We start from the raw sequence: 20,389 nt of genomic DNA, 5'->3' as shown, positions 1-20,389 counted from the left end.
GGCTTCTGTCTTTTTCCGTGCAACAGTTAAGCCCTCTCTCGGGGTTTCACAGCCATTGGGGGAAGTTGGGTTTTTTTACGTGGTTGCTGTACATCTTCAGGGCAGAGGCTTGAAAGAAACTCAACTGACTCAGACGATGCGCCACAGGTGGAGAAATATTTTCATTGCGAAATATAGAATTGAGTCCTGTTAAATATTGTTCATACACGAGGCAATGACAGTATTTTTCCAAAAGTTAACACAATATAACTCTAAATTAAACTAAAAATGGTTCTAAAATCAAGAAAAAAAAGTATTCAGGAGTCTCCCTGCATTTTTGGATGAACTGATATACATTTGCCCAAGACCTCACTTTCTGACAGCTATGTGGTGCACTTGTCACAGTGAGAGATCATGGTACTCAATCCTATCAACCACACGGAAACCTTAAACCAAAATTCACAGTGTCGGGTGGATTTTATCAACCAGTTGATGAACCTCTTTTCCTTTGGTTAACGCTGAGACTTCTGGCAATCAGACTTCCACAGGGCTTCTGATGTGGGGTCTGAAGTTGGTGGCCTCTTTGTGCTAATACCAACCACTTTAAGTAAAAAAAGAAACAATCAAAACAGAAGTTGCATACGGAAGAGGAGGTTGAAACTAAGCGTTGGACAGAACAATCTCTGCAGGTGCTCAAACAACAGTGAAAGGATAATCGTCTCCAGGTGCTTTGATATTTTTTTCTGTTTGGTAACATCATTAATAATGCATACATCTTCTGAAAAATAGTTTCTTCTCCTTACGAGTTAGTACGCTGATTGCAAATGGCTGCGTAATGCAATTGGTTAACATGCAAACCATGACAACCAAAACGGTAGCTAGTGCAGGATTATATGAATCAAAACTAACACATGGAAAGGTTTTTTTTTTAGGTTGTTTTTTTTTAACATTTTTGTTCTTTCGGTTCCTCAAGTTACTTATTGACATGGTTTCACAGATGTACTGTAAAACACTCAATCCAACACACGTACAAAAAAAACAAACATAAGTTTATTTCTCTTTATTCAGATTCTTACTTAGAAATCTCTTTTGGCTGAAATAGGGAGTGTTTTTGAAAGCGATTCAGGAAAAATGTGTTGAAATTTTTTTTTTCCTCTTTCCCAAAACAACTGAAAACTTTAATGTCACATGATTTTTGGGGACCTGCTGTTTTTACCCTGTTTAGTGTCCATTGTGTATAAAATGGGTAGTGCAATCACAATAATGTTCCAGCGATATTGTTCTTTTTGTTATGGGCTGAATAACTGATGAGATGTTTGCATTTCCACCACCTCCTAACCACATTCAAAGCATACTGTCCTCAAGGTGTGAAAAAAACAGGAAAACACTCTGAACCTTTGCAGTGGAGAAGAGAAGCCGTGCTGTCGCAGGTGTCAGGTTTGCATACCCGTCTGCCTTTCTGCATACACGAGCAATACTGAGAAAGAAAAAAAGAATGATAAAAAATGTTGCGGTTTTGGTGAAGATGACTGCATCTATGACTTCAGTGGAAATGATTTAACAAGAGATTTTACACTGATACAAGAGGAACAGTAATTGGTTAATGATATCAGACAAGAGAATTTCATTCATTATTTTCGTTCAGACACTAAAGTACTACTACTATAGTGTTTGTGAGTGTCTGTGTGTCAGTGGATAATGTCCCAACACATCTCTGTTGTTCCTGTCATCTACTATGTCAGATGACAAAGGTGCATAGATCCTCATTTCCCTGTCATGCACTTTCAATTTGAAATCTGAGCATGTGTTAGTTTGTGTGTGAGTGTTAGTGTTGTAGTAACACAAAATCTGCTGTGACCCTGTGAGTCTTTTTTCTTTTTGTTATTTATCATTGTGAATAATGAAAACTCTTATAAGCATCGATAACGTTGTTTTGTAATGTAAATGTACAGTTCCGAAATTTAAGCAAAAATATTTTGTGAGCCTGAAACTCATCACACTGACGGCAGAAGTGCAGAAAATCATCCTAACATGACAATGAACACATACCATGTGGTCATACATTTTCTTCAAAGTCAGCACTCTGCAAGATTCATTTCTGTTTAACACCAACACATTCTGAAGTGTTTTCAGATCAGTCCTGTGTGCATTCAAAGAAATGTTGTTCATCTGTTTTCATGGAAAGTGTACATGCCTACTCACACAGTGTGACGTTGTAGGTATTTTTAAACATATATCAACATGTTGACGCAAAGACTTAATTATCCGGAACCGAACCCCATAAAAGCATTTACACATAACAGCATATTAAAAAGCAGCAATTTCATTTTTATTTAGCATCTTTATACCCAGTTCTCTGGATTGTTGTGAGACAAAAGACTCAATACTCACTCCCAATAGATGTTGCACTGGCACCAGCATAGCAGATCACAACAAAAGCTTTGTCGGCCCCAGCAGATTGTCATGGCACATACAAGTCAGTATGGGTGTTGTAATGTCCAGTGAAAGCAGCCAATAAACACCGAAAGCACACTGAACAAAGTTACCCTGAAATGTGTGTAAGCCTCTGATCGAAGTCCTTAATTGGGAAAAAGTGTGTATTAAAAACGTATGCCTGCATGGCAGCCCCCAGCTCGAGTTAGTTAGAGTCAGGTGTAGCCGCTGGTTTTTCACAGCGGGTCGGCAGGTGTGACAGTTGTGTTTACACTGCCCTGAAAGACGGAAAATGAATGAACATTTGTGTGTCCACATGGGTGTCATGTTAACAGCACTGCCAAATGGGGATGCAGCTGATAAATCATGCCAACAAAGTCGTTTTGACTCAATTATGAAGCTGATTCACACCAAAGACAAGAGCCAAATGATGGTGGTTGTTAAGAGTTAAAAAAAAATATATATATTTCGGTGTGAAATGGCTTTTTGTCGGATCTGGATGGTAACTTTCACCTGAACGTTGTCCTGGACTCCATCCTGCTTTATAAACGCGGGGAGGGCCAACGGTATCACAGAGAGGGACTGGTGTAACGCGTCTGCCCAAAAACATCATACCCTCTGCATTGTGGTTTTTTTTTCTCATTGTAAAGATGCTGAAGTCATGTGTGGTTTGAGGCCGTAGGGGGGTGGGTTGTATCTGTGCTTCCTTTGTGTGACTCAGAGACATATTGCTTTTGGCAACACTGGATCATACAGAGCTCAGTATAGCCTTGCGAACCTGTTCACTGCGGAGAACACAATGCCAGAGGATTCCAATATGGTAATTCATTGCTTTATTTATTTCTGATTTCTTAAATTATGCATCTAACACATTTTACCCAAATGAAGAGGGCTAGGAATGTTTAAATAAAAAAATAGATACATTATTTGAGGAATCCAATTTACATCTGTGAACCACACAGAGCAGCCCTTTTTTTCCATTATTGAAATATTTCTGCTTGATTTCACATGTGTAACTCACAGCAAGAGACCACAGCATGCTGCGACTGTGATGTGGTTTGTAGATTGTCAGTGTGCCAAATACATTTCTGTCCCATTCACCAAAAAGTTTAGGTGATGATGGGAGATGCAGTCAGTTTTGTGTCATAGTCGGCTTTTGAACCATTTACTGTGACAAACTGCAACAGGATACATTAATGTCGAGATTCACATTTTAGTTTCCTGAAGGGTCTTAACCTGGGACTGTGAATGTAAATGTTAGTCGCAGCAAATGTAAATTTACATGCTCCCTCTTGGACATGCACCAATTTCTCTTCCCCTGCTAGCACAAAGCAAATCTGAACAGTATGACTGTAATGGTCATTACGTTCTCCTTCATTTCGATTAGTACAAAGTCAAAAAGTTCAAAGCATACCATCACCATTCTTTTGCCTGTTTATGTCAGTGGTTACATTTGGTCAATGCCAACTTCTCTGTCAAACAGACACTTTTGTGACTTGCAGGTAACACTCAACTTCTCATTCTATTCTACCGACAAGTCATCAGCAGAAGGACAACCTATTCTAAATACATTCACAAAAAATGTAGTAAACAATTTCAGATGATTTCCATTCATTTGGATTAGTTTTGATAAAAACGCTATTTGTTCATGTATGTTTGTTGTTTATTTTGTGTCAGTCATTAGCGATATAAAGATAGACAGATACATATATATAGAGAGATAGATAGATAGATAGATAGATAGATAGATAGATAGATAGATAGATAGCACCACCTTGTGGCTAAAACTGACAGGTGAAATGCTTGAATCGGGTTAATGCTGGTTTCTTCTTTTCCTGCAGAGTTCACTGCTGGAGACAGGTGGCATAATCATAGTGAACGGAGATATGTCATGGTTGGACGGCATAGAAGATATTTATAACGACTCCTATGTCTATGACAATTGTTGCGAGGGGGGTGATGTGTGCGACCTGACGGAGGGCATGGATTTCGAGGCGCTGTTCATCCCTGCGCTGTACTCTGTGGCCTTTGTTGTGGGCATCCTGGGAAATGGAGTGCTGCTGGGAGTTCTGGTTCAGAGCCGGAGGAGCTGGAGTGTGACAGACACCTTTATCCTCCACCTGGGTGTGGCCGATGTCCTGCTGCTGGTGACGCTGCCCCTCTGGGCTGCAGAGGCCGCTCAACGTCATGGCTGGACATTTGGTACTGGTCTCTGCAAGATCACTGGGGCTGTTTTCACGGTAAGTGGGGTGCAACAGGAAAATGCAGTCTAGATGCACTAAAACTACATGAATTAAAGAAAGGTTCTTGATATAAACAGTATTTTTTCACTTCTCTTTGGCTGATTTCTCTTTGCACCCGCAGATCAACTTCTACTGTGGCATCTTTCTGCTGGCCTGCATCAGTCTGGACCGCTACCTGTCCATCGTTCACGCCACCCAGATGTACTCCCGTAGAAAGCCTTGGGTTGTTCAGGCCAGTTGCTTTGCAGTGTGGCTCTTCTCCTTCATCCTCTCTATCCCAGACTGGATCTTTTTGGATGCTGTGAAGGATGACAGACGAAACAGATCAGAGTGCATTCGCAACTACTACATTTTTGACCCTCTGTCAGTAGGTCTCTGGCGTCGGGCATCGCGCCTGCTCTACCACACGGTGGGCTTTCTGCTGCCTTCAGCCGTCCTGATCTTCTGCTACTCCTGCATTCTGCGGCGGCTGCGGTGCGGCAGCCAGGGCCTCCAAAAGCAGAAAGCTTTCAGGGTCATCGTGGCTGTGGTGGTGGTTTTCTTTCTCTGCTGGACGCCGTACAACATCACGCTCATGGTGGACACACTTCATTCCAGCAACAGCAGCGAGCCCTGCGGAGTCAGAACATCTCTGGAGAAAGCCAAGACTGTCACATCCGCCGTGGGCTACCTCCACTGCAGCCTCAATCCCATCCTGTACGCCTTCGTGGGTGTGAAGTTCCGGCGTCAGCTCCTGGACATCCTGAGGGCTCTGGGCTGCAAGATAAGGACAAGCATCAAACACCAGTCTGCTGCCAGCAGCAGGAGAGGCTCTGTTTGGTCTGACTCTGCGGACACCTCCAACTCTACTGCTATCTGAGAGAGAGACATTTATCAACAGGCATGTTAGTAAAAGCTCAAAAACTCACGTAACCAACAGAGACAGGAGCAACTGAGAATCCATTGCGTTTCCATATATTTCCCATGTTGTATTACCTGTACCTTTCAACATTTTGTTGTTCATATTGCATTAAAAGCGGACCGTAAACATGACCATATGGCCGCCATACTGCGCCTCAAGGCCATACACCTGTGCTTACATAACGTTTTCCTTTTCTGATTGCCATGCAACATTTTATTAAACATAATTCAACACAACACGTGATGATGCAGTGAGTATATATACTGTAAATCAACATTTCTGTTTACATACAGACTTTTGATTTACATATATTTTGTACCATTTCTTTTTCATTATACTATTTTTTACTGTATATTTGATCATCTTTTTGTACAAGGAATATTGAAATACAGAATAAAATGTTATTTTCTGAACCATTAACATGTGTGTTTCCAACATTTCAAGATGACAATTCAATTTCCGCACCGGAGTATAAGCCGCACGTGTTTTAATGTTTAATTACCATATGTAAGAGTTCGTGCACAGAGGGGATTGTCGGGAAAGAGATGGCTGCTTGAGGAAGCTCCCATTTATTAACATTTCAACAAACAAGTTGCATATTTGCATAACGTACTAAAACCACCACAGTCCTCATCTTCAGTGTCGGAAACGAACAGGCTGAGGGGGGCGTCGTCAGCCACTCTCCTCTCTCCTTCGGTGTCGCTCTCAAAACCAACGAACTCCTCTTCGTCACTGTCGGAACCGAACAGCCTCTGAAGGGCCTCAGCTGAGCCTGTGGCGGCGTCCTCCTCTTCTTCACGCAGCAGTCCGGGCTTTCGGAACCCGTGGGTGATCGTGGATGTTTTGACACTCCTCCCTCCATCAGGATCCACTCGCAAACTTGAGCGAAAGTTGCTTTTCGCTGCTGTAACCGCGCACCGCGCACCGGTCCTAGAGCCCGTAGAGTTAAAGTTGGTGGACTGTAACCTGTAAAATCCATAGATTTAGGAGGTCCCCTAGTGGCCGTTAGCTGTAAAAATCCATAGATTTAGGAGGTCCCCTAGTGGCCGTTAGCTGTAAAAATCCATAGATTTAGGAGGTCCCCTAGTGGCCGTTAGCTGTAAAAATCCATAGGTACTATATTGCACAAAAACACTCAACACAATATCGTCACTCCTACACAACTAAAACGCATCACAGTTGGCTGTTGATCACGTGTGCCAAGCATTCTTTTTTTCATTGTAAAGACCCATCTAGCTGAATCCAGATGGTGGCACCATAATACCACAGGCAGCTGCAGGGATTCCCACAGGATACAGTTGCAAGTCTGGACTGTAAATAACCAGAGTCAAGCAATGAGTCAGTTATTCTTCTATGGAAAATGAATATACATTCTGCAGTGCACACATATTACACGTTAGAATGATTCTGATTGATTCTGATATTTTATAATAAAACCTCCCTGACAGTGGAGAAAAGGCTTTGAACCAACATCTAGAGCAGGATGTATAGTTAGAGAAACTAGAATTAAACATTCAATTGAATGAATGAAATGTGATTTTTATAATGCTTGGAAGATTTTACCTAGTTTGGTTTGTTTAGTCGAGTGTAAAAGGACCCTCCACCAAGTGAGTACATTGGAATGATAGCAGTATGACGGGGACTTTCTTGTTTACAAATGCCTTTGCTCCATCTATTGAAACCAGGTCAGTCTTTCAGTATGTAGATTCACGCTGGGAGTAGACGTGCTGAGGGGAAGAGTTGCATAGTAGCATTTCTACAATATTTGATTTCATTTTTAAAACATTCAGTTATATAGGCTAACTATATTACGCAAAAAAAAATGGAGAACAGACCTACCTTCTGTGTGTGAACTGTCCATAGCTGAATATGATACGATGCTGCCTTGACGTTAACAAGTTCGTGTTCAGGTTCACTGTCTACTGTTCTGAAACTGGTTTTAAAATGTTGTTGGCCATTCAAATTAATAGTAATAATAATAATAAAAAAACTGCTAAACATTATTATTTCTCCTAGCGCCCTCAACTCTGACTGACTCCTGACAGCGCCTCTGTACAGGGGGCAAGAACCAAGTTGAGATGCCATGAGGTTTATTTTTGCTTGTATCATGTTTGCTTTTTATTTTTGAATGTGTTTTACCATACAATCGAAACACACGTCTTGTGGACTGGAGCAATTCGTTTTTTTGGTTGAGGTTTCAATGCAATAGTCTCTGCTGCTCTACGCGGACTTTCGCATGACTTTTCCTGTTAAGCTTTAGGGAGCATGGTTACAGACGTATACCGTATACAGCTGCTGTAATGAATGAGACAGACAATAGATAGGCTTGGAGCACAAAACCTCCCAAGTTAAACTATATATGAGAAGTTAGATCGGTATGTATTGAGCATGTATCTGAGAAAGGTAATATATTAACCTTTTGTGTACATAACTTTTAATGACTTTATGATATAGCCTATTTTTTGGAGTGGGTGTGACATATACACACGTAATGGACAAGAGTAATAGCTGCAAACCCACAAGTGGTTTCAGTAGAAATATATTTTATCTTACTAACAGGACATTAAAACTTTGACACAGAGAAGCCGCAGATCCTCAAATATTGGGTTTAAGCAGAGTGACAATTGACAAGAAATCCATGAAAGAAAAGCAAATATGCTGTGTTGTGGCAAATGTCTCCAAATCAACTAAATAGCACGATCCTTGTAAAAGAAAACCAAAGTGCCACCACTAGTTTTCCCTTAAAATGTGTGGATTTGAATGAGAGGCAAACACTCTGACCTCAGCGGGGTGGAGGTGTTGGTGCAGGAAACATCCGAGTAACAACCAGTGTGTCTGCAGGCTGAACATTTCAGTCATGAAGCTGAAATCGCTTCCGGTTTCGGTTGCTTTGGCTGAGAGCAAAGTGAGCAATAAACTCTCACAGTCTTTTCTTGGCCTCAAGCCCATTCGCCCACATCAAGCTTGGTGTGATGTGGGATCAACATGCTTCTTTTTGTAGTTGTTAAAAAAAATTGTACTTTTTAAGTAATTTGCTGCGAGGGGCGGTTTATTCCCTATCATGCAGACAACAAGGTTTTTGTTTAAATGCTGGTTTACTACTCATCAAAGACACGTCCTGGTAAGCAGATTGTCCCTATCATCGCAGATACGCTCAAACTGAAACAGGAAATAACACTTAGATCTGATGCAATGCTCAGGGCTATTATGCCATAAATGTTGACATGCTGCTGCTGTTACAGTCAACCAGCAATTCTCAGATCAGGCTCCATTCTTCATATGGCGTCGGCTCCAGATGAACTTCAACAGCACTCAAGTTACACTAAAGAGAGGAGGGAAAATAGGTGAAGAGAGGAAAAGGAAATTGTCTTTTCGAGTGCGGAAATTACTTTGCAATGAGTTTCTAAAAGAATACACTTTATTTCACGTCACATTTACATGTGTCAACATTATTCTCTTGCCTTGAGCACAGAAATGGTGCCAGCCTGGCAGGCTGTAACATGTACAATATGTGCTGTGGTCTTTAAAGTAGGATTCTATCTAGTCCAATTCCTCGTCTTCTCTCCGTTTACCCACTTGGTTCTTTTTTTCCCCATTCAACTGCCCTCACACACAAAGCATGCCACAGTTCTCTCTCCACCCAACAGACAAATGACAGTAAACAGAGAGCTATGAAAAGGCCAGCGGCTCCAACAGAGAGCGTTTTTTTTTTTGTCTACTCCTTCTCCCCGTCTGACTCTGTCACCTGACCGATGACATCACCACCAGTTTGTGTCGTCCTGTGTCCTACAGATCACACAACATCCATGTTGCAACTGTGAAACTAAAAGGAAGAAAAAAAAGTCCGTGGGATTTGAAGAGGAAAATTCCCCTCGCTATCTCATGACCATACACAGAAGTCCACACACCTGTTGCGCAATCGTGGAATCCACACAGTCTGTACTGCTTCAAGATAACATATACATGTTAATTGAAAGTGAAACAGTTTATGATATGAAACAAGGTTATAAACCATGCCAGATTACGAGGACACTAAAACACTGGCATGAGTAAGAGTTTATATTCCCTTGAATTTCAATGACTGCATTAGCTTGATGACGTTTGTTTAACATCTGAAAACGGTTCACTGACACAATATATAAAAGTTCTGGTAAAATAATAATAATATTAATAATTATACACAATAAAAATACATATCAGTATTAAGAGATTTTGGGTGTCAAGCTTAAGTTGTGTAATAGTGATTACAAAATAAAAGTACAACACCATAACGTGGCTCTGAAACTTCACAGTAAAGTGCAATACGAGTCATTTAAAAAAAAAAATCCATTTCTCATCATTACACAGAATCTAGTCTTCTTGAACCCATGACATGACATCACGCTAAATTCCTCCAAGGCGTGTAACATTATTCACTTCTGAGTCACAGGAGGGTTGTTTTTGTCTGTTCATCAGCACTGAGTAGCCTGAACCTGATCCTCTGCACTTGTCACCTGTTTCAGCGCATCCACCTCGTGACCCTGGTCAGGAGGGGCTTCCTCGCCCACACCAAACTCCCACAGTGAACTTTTAGATTCCTCTGTCGCGCATCTCAGCAAGGCCAGGGTCAGTTTCCTGAAGTTTCCACACAGGCAGAGATAGAGCAGAGGCCTCAGGCAGGCGTGGACGCAGCCCAGAGCGGATGTGACCATCAGGGCTGTTTTCAGGGAACCTTCCTGAGGTTGCTTAGATCGGCCCCTGGAGGTGTCCACGATGAGGGTGATGTTGTATGGCATCCAGCAGAGAAAGAAGACCACCACCAAGGGCAGGATGACCATGATGGCTCTCTCCTTCTGGAGTTTTTTGGATCTCTGCTGCAGCCGCAGCAGGATAAGGAAGCAGCAGATGATCAGGGTGGCTGCAGGCAGCAGGAAGCCCAGTATGAGGTGGGGCAGGTGTGACAACAGCCACCAGTCAGTTGCTGACTGAGGGTAGCTGTGAACACAAACTGTTTTCATTTGTGCAGCATCTTTCTCGGTCGTGAGGAAAATAAAGTCAGGGATGGAGAGGAGCAGGGAGATGAACCAGACTAACAGGCAGCTGAGATGAGCAAACCCTGGTTTCTTGTGGGAGTACAGCTTGGTCGCGTGGACGATGGAGAGGCAGCAGTCTACACTGATGCAAGCCAGCAGAAAGATCCCACAGTAGAAGTTGATCTAGGAAAAAGATATGGAAAACTTTAAACTGCGATCTAATGAACAGAAACACAAACCCCCTGGTCATCTTTATCACTAAACGTTCACCTCTCCCCTACTGCCTTTTCCCAGAAATGCTGAAATGCCTGGAGCAATGTGGATGTCAATAGCAGATGGGTCTTGCTTAATAACAGTGTTAAATTCAATGAACCGTCTTGAGTGTTGATTTAAGCTCCTGTTGAGATAATGCCCCATACAGTCAGAAACAAATACAGCAAAATACAGCTTTGTCACAGCTTCACTGAGAAGATTTCCGTTTCCCTTTCAGTTCATGCCAAATCTACACGCCACTTGGTACTTACGTTAAAAACTGCTCCGCTGATCTTGCAGAGAGCGACCCCAGAGTACCATCCTCCGCCATGAGCGGCCTGCGCGGCCCTGAGGGGCAGAGCCACCAGCAGGAGGAGGTCAGCGGCGGCGAGGTGGAGGACAAAGGTGTCGGATATAGTCCAAGACCGCCTCTTCTGTGCCAGAAGAGCCACGAGCAGCACGTTCCCCAGCAGGCCGACAACCAGCACCGCGGAGTAGAGAACCGGGACCAACACGGCCTCGCTGCCTTCTGATTCAACGTCCGCAGTATACTCGTACTCATCGTCGTAGTCGTACGTGTCGTTCTGGCTCAGGAATCCACCAAGATCCACCTCCATGTTCTTCTGCTGTGGAGGCAAATGGAGTTCGACGCAGAGAGAAATTGAAAAAAATACAGAGGCGCACTCTCCCGCTCACACACACGCACATCAGCTTGAGTGATTTAAAAAATCTGCCCTGGGATGTCAAGCTGAAGCTTTTTAAACAGGCGCACACTCAACTCACATGGTGCAATGTCATTGGATGAAGCAACTGGAGTGGAAACGGAAAGTACAGTTCCTCTTGGTCATACAGTCTTGCCCCCCCCCCCCCCCCCCCCCCCCCCCCCATGCAGTGGTTTTAAGCTACTATCAGTTTTTTTCTGGCACAGCAAAACTCCTGTTAGGCGAGATAAGGTCACATTTCTCATAAACGTGCGCAGATGAATGTGCCTGACATATCAGAAAGGCCAAATAAACTAAAGCAAGCAGCAGATTAAAAAAAACGGAACATGTGTGATCTCTCACTTCAGCTGCAGAGTCAGAGGACAATCCCTCTGTGCGCCGTGAACCGCCGACTCTCAAAGGGCAAAGGGTCAACACGCTTTGGACCGATGGGAACGACCGTGGCTGTTTTCGGAGGGGGGGACGAGCACTCTCTGCAACTGTCGGTCGTCTGTCAAGTCCAACCGGGAAAAACGCAGCACAGAAACTTCCGTGGTTTTTTTTTTTACGCGTAACATTTAGGAATCACCAAAACTTGTTTGGAAGGTACGATCGGATCGGATGTTTCAAATGAGCTGAGGTTGAATGTGCAAAAAGAAAGAATAGAACAAAACACACACACACACACACACACACACACACACACACACAAAGCAGACGGTGCGAGGAGAAGCGCTCACCGGCTGGAGGGTTTTCACAACACGGAAGCACCACGCACGCAAACCGGCTACGGGCGCACGTCATACCTGTCCCACACGTCCTGAGTTCACCTGCGTGCTCTCGGTCTGTTTTGCCCGCCGGACTGTTTTGCCTCGTAAAGTATCACCCCGGTCGCACGTTGCCACCTCCGCACGAAACACCGAATAATCGCGAAAGGGTTTTCACAATAAAACTCTTCATCAAATGGACTAAGCCCACAAATGGAACTTTTAGTGAAACAGACTAAAACAACATACAGGGAAATTTGCTTTGCAGCAAAAAGGCAAAGGAGACGACAAAGACAGAACCGTTTAAATGGCCCAAACCCTAATGGTAGACGATTGGTGCTTTATTTTGAAAGCCACATTACCCAGCTTCCGCCTTCCCACTTCGCCCGACTCGACGCATCTATGCCGGACGAAGCACAGTCGAACAATGCGCCTCACACCCACGAAGAGCCGCTTACTACTAGGTGGAACTGTTGTTCTCGCCTTTCTTCAGGAGACCTACTACAGCAGAGGCCTGGGTGTCACGATTCATTCAACCCAATGAAATCAGCTAAATGGCTTTTGACATCTGTGTTTGAGGGAGACATTTTGGGGGATATTCTGGTTTTTACGCACTCAGTGATGGACAGTGTTGGGCAACTTACTAAGGAAGGGTAATACGTTACTTATTACATAGATAGATAGATAGATAGATAGATAGTTACTTTATTTTTTCCGAGCTGGGACATTCCGGTGTAACAGCAGCACGTTTCATACAGCACACAACCCAATTGCAAAAAATATAGAGAATAAGAAAAAAACATTGAAAGAATTTACATGAAATATTAACAGTGGAAATAGTGCAGTAGTAGAATCGGTTACCAGTAGTATGCAGAGGAACATTGTAACATGAAGGTGCAAATGTGCCGGGCTTTATGTTTAATGTTTAGCTTAAACAGAGCCCAGAGTCTATCTGTCAGCCAGAGGTGAGGTGTTATACAGTCTTATGGCTTGTGGCAGGAAAGATTTCCTGTTCTGGTCCTTGTCACAGCCAAGCTGAATCAGTCTATTGGAGAAAGAGCGCTGTCTGTCCAGTGTTAGGTGGAGAGGATGGTTCGGGTTATCCATGATGGATGACAGGTTGTTCATAGACCCCCCCCCCCCATATGTAGTTCACAATAAAGATTAGATAAGTGATAATAGAAAATAGAAAATGTAACATAGTATTTGTTTATAACAATACAATGATATTGGAGGTGTTATTCTGATTAATGTGTACTTTCTCCTGATGCTATAAGTACATATTGTTAACATTACTTATTTATAATTTATAATGGGCTATTTCTTTTAACATTTCTTTGTACTTTTACTTCAGTATCTGTATCAGTATCAGTATTGAAATACACCACTGCTGACTGGTCGATAATCTCAGACTGAACATCACGTGCTGCCGTTCTAATATAATATTTGTTGCCAATCTGCTCTTCTCATACTGATGAGATGCACCATGAGCTCTCTGTCACTCTCACTCGGTCCCATCATCACCTCCAGTTCACTGATGTTTCAAATTGACATTGCAGAGTAAGTTGCAGAGTTAACCTGCAGAGACATGAGATGTTAATGCATAGACACACGGACACTTATCCCAAAATATTTATTAAACAAATCTTTGTATATCCCATAAAGAAGTTGGGTTTTAAACAGCACACATAGAAAATTTAGAGAAGATAATTTCTTCTTTCGGAGCACAGAGTAATTATCTTACATGGCTGAGAGAACAGCTGTAAGAGTAGAAAATAGTGGAACATTAACAACTGGAATCTCAACACAAAACTTTTCAACATACACAACAAATTTCACTGTGGTTTATCAGCTGCAAACCATTTGAGAGTGGAATCCGATAAGAAAAAGAAATCTGTTGAGTGGGAGGATGTGACATTCGAGTCTGACTACTGAAGCTGCAGGCTACATCTGAAGCGCTGAACAAGCGTTTTTATGTGAGTATGAAGAAATACATGTTTCAACAGATTTGACGCATGTACACAAAAAATTGATAAAGGTTACGTGACAGCATCAGCATGTGGGAGGTGTCGGTCTGATTTGCTCTCACGTCGTAATTTTACAACAGTATCCTTCTAAAAACAAGAGCAGCAACAAAACAACATGCAGTCAGCTGCACGACACCAACAGCCCTGGCAAAGATATACATCACAGAAATCAAGATGGCAGAAATGGGCGGAGAACTTTACCCTATGAGAACATTTTAAACAGACTCTCTGTCTTTTTCATTCAGTCCTTCCATTCTGAATTCACAAATTTTCCCTCTACTTTTCTCTCACATCAAATCTCCCACTGTCACACACAATCCCTCTTTATTCTTGTGTCCCTAACCAGTGTCACACCATGACAGAGAAGGAGGTGTTTTCACTTTCTGCAGAACTGAAGGAGCCCGTCGGTCTTCTGAGCCTCCTTTGCCTCCATCCCTTCATCCCCAGCAAGCCTCTCGGTCCCAGCATCCCCTTGCACATTCTTGCCAGCTCCCTCCTGAACTTCACCCCCACAAAGCCGTACAGCAGAGGGTTCAGGGCGCAGTGCGTCAGCCCCAGGCTTTCAGTGATCAGAGTCCCAATGTCCACCACACGGCCGAACTGGCATCCCCCTGTCACGGCCCCCAACCTGTGCAGACTATCTGCCAGCTGGAAGCAGTTGTACGGTGCCCAGCAGACGACAAACACAGACACCAGGGAGACGATGAGGCGGAGGGACTTGCGCTTCTGGCGGCGAGTGGCATTGCACAGAGACCTGAAGATGCGGATGTAGCAGTAGAGCATGATCAACAAAGGGAGCCCAAAACCTAGAACCACGCTGAGCAGCTGCAGCCCCACCTGCCACTGTGAGTTATCGGGGAACCACACCTGGCACAGCAGCGTCCTCTGCTGGCCAACCGTGTTCACACCCACGACCTGTTTGAAAGTAATGTCCACCCCGCTCAGGCCCAGGCAGCCCACCCAGATGACGGCGCATGCAATTTGGGCATGGCACGTGTTGCGCTTCCAGCCGGAGCTGACTGCGTGAACGATGGCCAGGTACCGGTCGAAGCTGATGCAGGCCAGGAAGAGGATGCCACTGTAGCGGTTGAGGGAGAATAGGGCACCGGAGATCTTGCAAACTGACAAACCGAACACCCACTGGTGGGCCCACTGCACGGCAAACAGGGGCAGGGTGAAGGCCAGCAGCAGGTCGGAAATGGCCAGGTGAAGGAGGAAGGTGTCGGTCAGAGAGAAGGCGCATGCGCCGCCAGTCTGAGAGTTTCGGTAGCGTCGGATCACGCAGAGCACCAGCACGTTGCCCACAACAGCCAGGAGGAACACCAGCGTGTACACGACAGGGGAGTACAGCTTTGCAAAGCCGTAGATGTCCTCCTGCGAGCACGGGGCCGCGCGCGTCTTGCTCGTTTCAGGGGACGAGGTGTAACTGTCTTCATAGTCAAAGATCTATTGACAAAGGAGAGAGACAGTCACATCCTTTGGATGAGATGGGTCGTCCAAGAAAAGCTTTCCTTTTTTCACAGCACCTCTTGACGTGAAGGTCAACAAATTCCTATTTCCATATTAGAACTAATCAAAAAGGAACACAGACAATTTGCTACATCATGACCCATCATCTCAGAATATCTGGTGCAGGAGCATTACTGTTCTCTACAATGGTGCTTTACCCCCTCATGTTACAGAGACTTTGTCTCCTGGTGATGGATGATGCACATATTATTTCACAGAAATAGTCACTCACCCAGTAATCATATGCGGTTGGTGTGACCAGATCCATATTTGTGGCAAACGGGGAGGCAGCAGAACACCTGAAACCCTTCCAAGAGTCAAGAGATCACGATCCGCTCATCAACACATGAGCTACACATCCCTTTGTTACGTTTCTCTCAGTCTACACTTGTCTAAAAGAGGGGGGATCAGAAAAAGGAAGTCCTCATTTCAGGAACCGAATCCTCGCACATCTTTTACACAGATGCAAACATAGCTATAGTGGGAATCGATGACTGTCTCAGGGAAATTATGACATGTTTTTTAAAATATGGCTGCAGCCAGCTCCTTCAGACAGACAGTGCATGACTGTACTCTAAATGGAAAAAAATATATATATTCCACTTTCTGCAGTATGAAAGCCACATACAGATCCAATTAACTTTAACATTTAGGGTAAAATACTCACATAAAGGGAACAAAGTTTCTGGGAATTTAACCCATAAGAGACAGAACCTGAAAAAGAACAACACAAAAAACAATGCTCCCCAAATGGAGAAGTGAGAGTGCTTGGTTAGCAGAAATTTTACACTCTCCACTGTGTTCTTCTTTATGTTTACGTGCCCATTTTGATATATTCTGCATAACACTCAGACTACTGTAGTAAAATTATGTCGGTGACATTTCAGGAGTAGACTTTTTTTTGGTCATTAATTTTACGAAGATCAAAATATGTTTGAAATTGCTTAAGACAGAATAGGATTACAAAATACTTTCTGGTATTGATTTCAGTGATTTCAGCACTTTTACAGAGTTGAAAAGAAGTGAGAACTAATACAATTCAATCATTTATCTTTAGCATTTTGCTTCTCCACAAAATCAAAAGAAACAAATTGGTCTTTTTTGGTGAACAATATTTACTTACAGTACCCAGTGAGACCTTGTAAAGAAGACAGGATGCAAATGAGAAGGCTCCTGCAGATCCGAATGATACATATGATAATACATTTAGAAAGAACACCACAGGAAATCCTTGTGGTTAAAAATATCATAGCTTTAGGGGCTAAAATGTCAGACAAACTGCAACAATTAAGATTAAATTGTAATCCTTATCAGGCGCTCGAAAGAAACAACAAGTTAGAAATAATCTTGTGATAGTAATTTCACATTTTGACGAAAATAGGCAGAAAAGGTTTAGGTGAAGATTTAAAGGAGGTTAAGATGAAAAATCTGCTAATAAAAATCAAGACTCAGGGGCGCCGATATGCTGGTTTCAGTTTTGCTCAATTTCTTTTAATAAAACATGCAATGAGTTAAATGTGAGAGGAACTGAACCCACTTGCGGTCGGTTCTGTCTTGACCGAGGGTCTTCTGGTAAATAAAATTATTGTGCAAGACAACTGATGTTTTTCTTCCATCTGCCTTAGTTGACTTGTTTCTATGAAGAATAGTGAGAAATATATAGCACAGAACCATATTACTTAAGTTAGTTATGGCTGTATGTAAACTTTATGGTTCAGTTAATGTTGAGAAAAGTAAATAACACACACACACACAAACACACACACAAACATCAGCAACGTGAGCGCCAATAATGGCCAAGATATGACCAGGAAGTGACAAGTAATTCCTGTCACTACAATCTATGAAGCCCACTTACAAATGGAACATAATGAGATTATCTAAAATATTATGTTACAAATTAATAACTAATTTAATGAATGTTTGAATGACCAACTGATATTTCAGACTCCACTGTTTAATGTGTAAAATTAAAACAATAGCAAAAGTACGTAGCAAAAATTGCAATTGTTTTTTTTTCAAATAAATTTGTAGATAAAATACAAAAATTACAATAAAGTACTATTACACCAAATAAAGAAGTAGTTTATACTTATCAAATATATAATTTGCTTAATAAGTCATTCATAGACAAGAGTGTGGTATCCTGTATGCATTTATGTCTGTGGTTAGTTACACGCCAAGAGAGTTCAAAATCTTACAGATTTATTGGGGATTTAGGAGGAAATGAAATACCACTGTAGTTAATCAAGATTTACAGCAGGAGTCTCTGAAACCCTACACAGAAACAAGTGATAGATATTTAAGGAAATGCTTGTCAAAGTAGGAAAAGTCTATCATTATCGAAGTGAGAAAACATTACTATTGTTCTTTGAGCTGTTTCAGAGGGCCCGGGGTCTCCAGGACCCCAGATTGAACATTAAGACAAAGTGTTGAGCAGCAGGGTGCTTATAAATGTTTAAACCGAGCAGTGAAATATATTTACAGGTGAATGATTGGACAGTAACTAGCATAGGTAATACACCAAGTCAAAATTTAGAGATACAATTTCACTTCAACCATGATATCAGTATCAATCAGCCAGGATCACCATGGCAATTAATTATATTTACTTATTAATGTTTTTATCTTATGCTACCATTTTATGCATCGCATATTGTTAGTGTTACATACAACCTATGTACGTCCCATATTGCTGCAGTGATATTTGTGTCACACGTGTTTTTAGTTTTATGTTTTGACAGAATAAAACGTTGCCTGTCCCTACTGTATTGCTGTCACCAGTCATTGGTACCTTTGTTTTGGTTTAATTTAAACTATGTCCTTTTATTTTACTTAAATCACATAATCATATTTTTTTTAACTCCTTTTTGTCGTGTGTCATACGAAGTCCATTGAGATAATTTGCTGCAGCACACCCTATCCACTGTCGTTCCTGTGCTCGAGAGCTGCTGCTCCACACCTGCACTAAAGGCCAACCCTAGTTCATAAATTGCTAAAGTACAAACACACTCTACATGCCTGCTTTGTTCTTCAATCGCTGGATGCTGATAAGAAACCACATAATGTTAGGAGGACCCTTTTGAGAGTACGCCCCAAAACTAAACATTTGGGTTTTGTATTCACAGGGTGTTTGCACCGGCCTAAATGGTCACCATGAGTCACGTCATATCAGCATGGAATCTGGCCTCATTCGACAGATATCACAGTGGGTATAAGAGCTGTGGCCTTGCCCTTGTCCACCCGATAGTGGATTTAGCCTGCGACCGACTTCACCGTCAGACCACACTAAGCTCATCGGAGGAGAGATCAGGTGAGATTTTGTGAAGCAATATTTCCTCCAAGCTAAGGTTGTTCAGTCCTGCTACACTGTATCTTATTGCTGCAAATCGGGCAAGAGAATGTTCAAATATCAAATATTTAAATATTGTGACTTCCTCAAATTCCCTTTCTCCCAACTGCAGCGATGGCGTTCCAGTCTAATGTGATAAACTTGCAGCCTCAGGGCACACAGTACACGGTGTCCTCCGGATTATCAGATTGGAGTTCAAATGTGTGCGACTGCTGCGACGACTGTGGAATCTGTACGGGACTTGACGCACACAAGCAGAATTCAACCAACACTGCGAGATGAACTCCAGTGTGACACTGTGTCTTTCGCCTCCAGGTCTTTGTGCAACATTCATCCCGTGTATCCTCGGCTGTAAAGTGGCTCAGGACAATGGGGACAGCTGCTGCGTGCCCTTCCTTCCCGGTGCCATGATTGCTCTAAGGACAAGCATGCGTAGCAGATACCACATTCAAGTAAGTGTGCCTCTCACCCCGAACAAACCTTCATTTTTGCACGAGATAATGATGATTGTCAGTAGTTTATTCCACCTATGCTTTTTTCCCCAGGGCTCGGTGTGTGATGACTGGGTTGTCATGGCCTGCCTGCCTCTGTGTGGACTGTGTCAAATGGCACGGGAGCAGAAGATGAGAGGATAAAAAGAAAGGACGCTCAGCTGAATTCCAAATCACAAGCCGAGAGCACAAGCCGACATTTCTTAATTTCAAATTCCAGTTTGCTTTATTGGAATACTTATGTACGGTTTTTGCAAGGCATTGTACAAATAGAAAGTATGTAGAGTAGAACAACGTTTACAGTGTAAGAATAACAGCCAGATAATGAGTGAACTTCAATTTTGTTTGACTATTTTACTCAGTATTTTTATACTATATATCTAAAATACATATTTTAACAAATCAGAGACTGCCATTTTGAATGTCCCTGTATGCCAGTCTACGGAGTCTACACTGAACCTCGTCTTTCATGCTAAGTTAAACAGCGACTCACTGTGTTGAAATTGCAACAAACACATGAAGAAGGAAATGCTGAGATTCACAGCAGAAATGACTTCTCCCTTACAATAACTCAACAAGTTAATTGTGGTGAATTTACCCATATTATTATTTTAAATGTCATTGTAACTGAATACTGTTTTTTTGTGTGTGTTTGAAATGCTAATGCATTCAAGCAACGGTATTTCAATAAAACGTTGTGGAATTATGTTGGGACTTTTTAC

At 42.5% G+C, this 20,389-nt stretch overlaps 4 protein-coding genes across 11 annotated transcripts; 2 read left to right on the top strand and 2 right to left on the bottom strand.

Moving 5' to 3' along the window:
- The first annotated feature begins 1,313 nt into the window (after positions 1-1,313).
- Positions 1,314-5,976, top strand: cxcr3.1 (chemokine (C-X-C motif) receptor 3, tandem duplicate 1). 2 transcript variants are annotated; one of them, XM_035634753.2, is made up of 3 exons: positions 1,314-1,416; positions 4,254-4,652; positions 4,777-5,976. In XM_035634753.2, the coding sequence occupies exons 2-3, from the start codon at positions 4,299-4,301 to the stop codon at positions 5,512-5,514; spliced, it is 1,092 nt and encodes a 363-aa protein (XP_035490646.1). In that variant the 5' UTR covers positions 1,314-1,416; positions 4,254-4,298; the 3' UTR covers positions 5,515-5,976. The 2 variants fall into 2 exon arrangements, with proteins under 2 accessions (XP_035490646.1, XP_035490636.1); XM_035634743.2 differs by lacking the exon at positions 1,314-1,416 and adding an exon at positions 3,043-3,232.
- Positions 5,977-8,956: 2,980 nt separating this feature from the next.
- Positions 8,957-12,459, bottom strand: LOC118303859 (C-X-C chemokine receptor type 3). Of its 7 annotated transcripts, XM_047333196.1 has the most exons (4): positions 12,262-12,439; positions 11,885-12,032; positions 11,093-11,446; positions 8,957-10,751 (listed from the first exon to the last, which is right to left on the bottom strand). In XM_047333196.1, exons 3-4 carry the CDS (start codon positions 11,435-11,437, stop codon positions 10,008-10,010), a joined length of 1,089 nt encoding a protein of 362 aa, XP_047189152.1. In that variant the 5' UTR covers positions 11,438-11,446; positions 11,885-12,032; positions 12,262-12,439; the 3' UTR covers positions 8,957-10,007. The 7 variants fall into 7 exon arrangements, with proteins under 7 accessions (XP_047189152.1, XP_035485511.2, XP_035485510.2 ...); XM_035629618.2 differs by lacking the exon at positions 11,885-12,032 and having other exon boundaries at positions 12,328-12,459; XM_035629617.2 differs by lacking the exon at positions 11,885-12,032.
- A 1,443-nt stretch (positions 12,460-13,902) lies between these two features.
- cxcr3.2 (chemokine (C-X-C motif) receptor 3, tandem duplicate 2) lies at positions 13,903-16,225 on the bottom strand. The gene is made up of 2 exons (XM_035629614.2): positions 16,057-16,225; positions 13,903-15,761 (listed from the first exon to the last, which is right to left on the bottom strand). Exons 1-2 carry the CDS (start codon positions 16,090-16,092, stop codon positions 14,664-14,666), a joined length of 1,134 nt encoding a protein of 377 aa, XP_035485507.1. The 5' UTR covers positions 16,093-16,225; the 3' UTR covers positions 13,903-14,663.
- A 2,757-nt stretch (positions 16,226-18,982) lies between these two features.
- Positions 18,983-20,375, top strand: cnfn (cornifelin). The gene is made up of 4 exons (XM_035633905.2): positions 18,983-19,137; positions 19,289-19,408; positions 19,492-19,628; positions 19,722-20,375. The coding sequence occupies exons 2-4, from the start codon at positions 19,291-19,293 to the stop codon at positions 19,809-19,811; spliced, it is 345 nt and encodes a 114-aa protein (XP_035489798.1). The 5' UTR covers positions 18,983-19,137; positions 19,289-19,290; the 3' UTR covers positions 19,812-20,375.
- The last annotated feature ends 14 nt before the right edge of the window (positions 20,376-20,389 follow it).

This window comes from Scophthalmus maximus, chromosome 1 (assembly GCF_022379125.1).
Source record: "Scophthalmus maximus strain ysfricsl-2021 chromosome 1, ASM2237912v1, whole genome shotgun sequence".
Taxonomy (NCBI): domain Eukaryota; kingdom Metazoa; phylum Chordata; class Actinopteri; order Pleuronectiformes; family Scophthalmidae; genus Scophthalmus; species Scophthalmus maximus.
This window is presented reverse-complemented; position numbering and strand designations above follow the sequence as displayed.

Bases quoted from the DNA above. Each gene is read 5' to 3' on its own strand.
- cxcr3.1 (XM_035634743.2), top strand. From the start codon at position 3,212: ATGCCAGAGGATTCCAATATG. The intron at 3,233-4,253 runs GTAATTCATTGC...CTTTTCCTGCAG, and splicing joins TGCCAGAGGATTCCAATATG to AGTTCACTGCTGGAGACAGG. The intron at 4,653-4,776 runs GTAAGTGGGGTG...TTGCACCCGCAG, and splicing joins TCACTGGGGCTGTTTTCACG to ATCAACTTCTACTGTGGCAT.
- LOC118303859 (XM_035629615.2), bottom strand. The intron at 10,752-11,092 runs GTAAGTACCAAG...TCTTTTTCCTAG, and splicing joins TCAGCGGAGCAGTTTTTAAC to ATCAACTTCTACTGTGGGAT.
- cxcr3.2 (XM_035629614.2), bottom strand. From the start codon at position 16,092: ATGGATCTGGTCACACCAACCGCATATGATTACTGG. The intron at 15,762-16,056 runs GTGAGTGACTAT...CTTTGTCAATAG, and splicing joins CAACCGCATATGATTACTGG to ATCTTTGACTATGAAGACAG.
- cnfn (XM_035633905.2), top strand. From the start codon at position 19,291: ATGGCGTTCCAGTCTAATGTGATAAACTTGCAGCCTCAGGGCACACAG. The intron at 19,409-19,491 runs GTACGGGACTTG...TTTCGCCTCCAG, and splicing joins CTGCGACGACTGTGGAATCT to GTCTTTGTGCAACATTCATC. The intron at 19,629-19,721 runs GTAAGTGTGCCT...TTTTTTCCCCAG, and splicing joins GTAGCAGATACCACATTCAA to GGCTCGGTGTGTGATGACTG.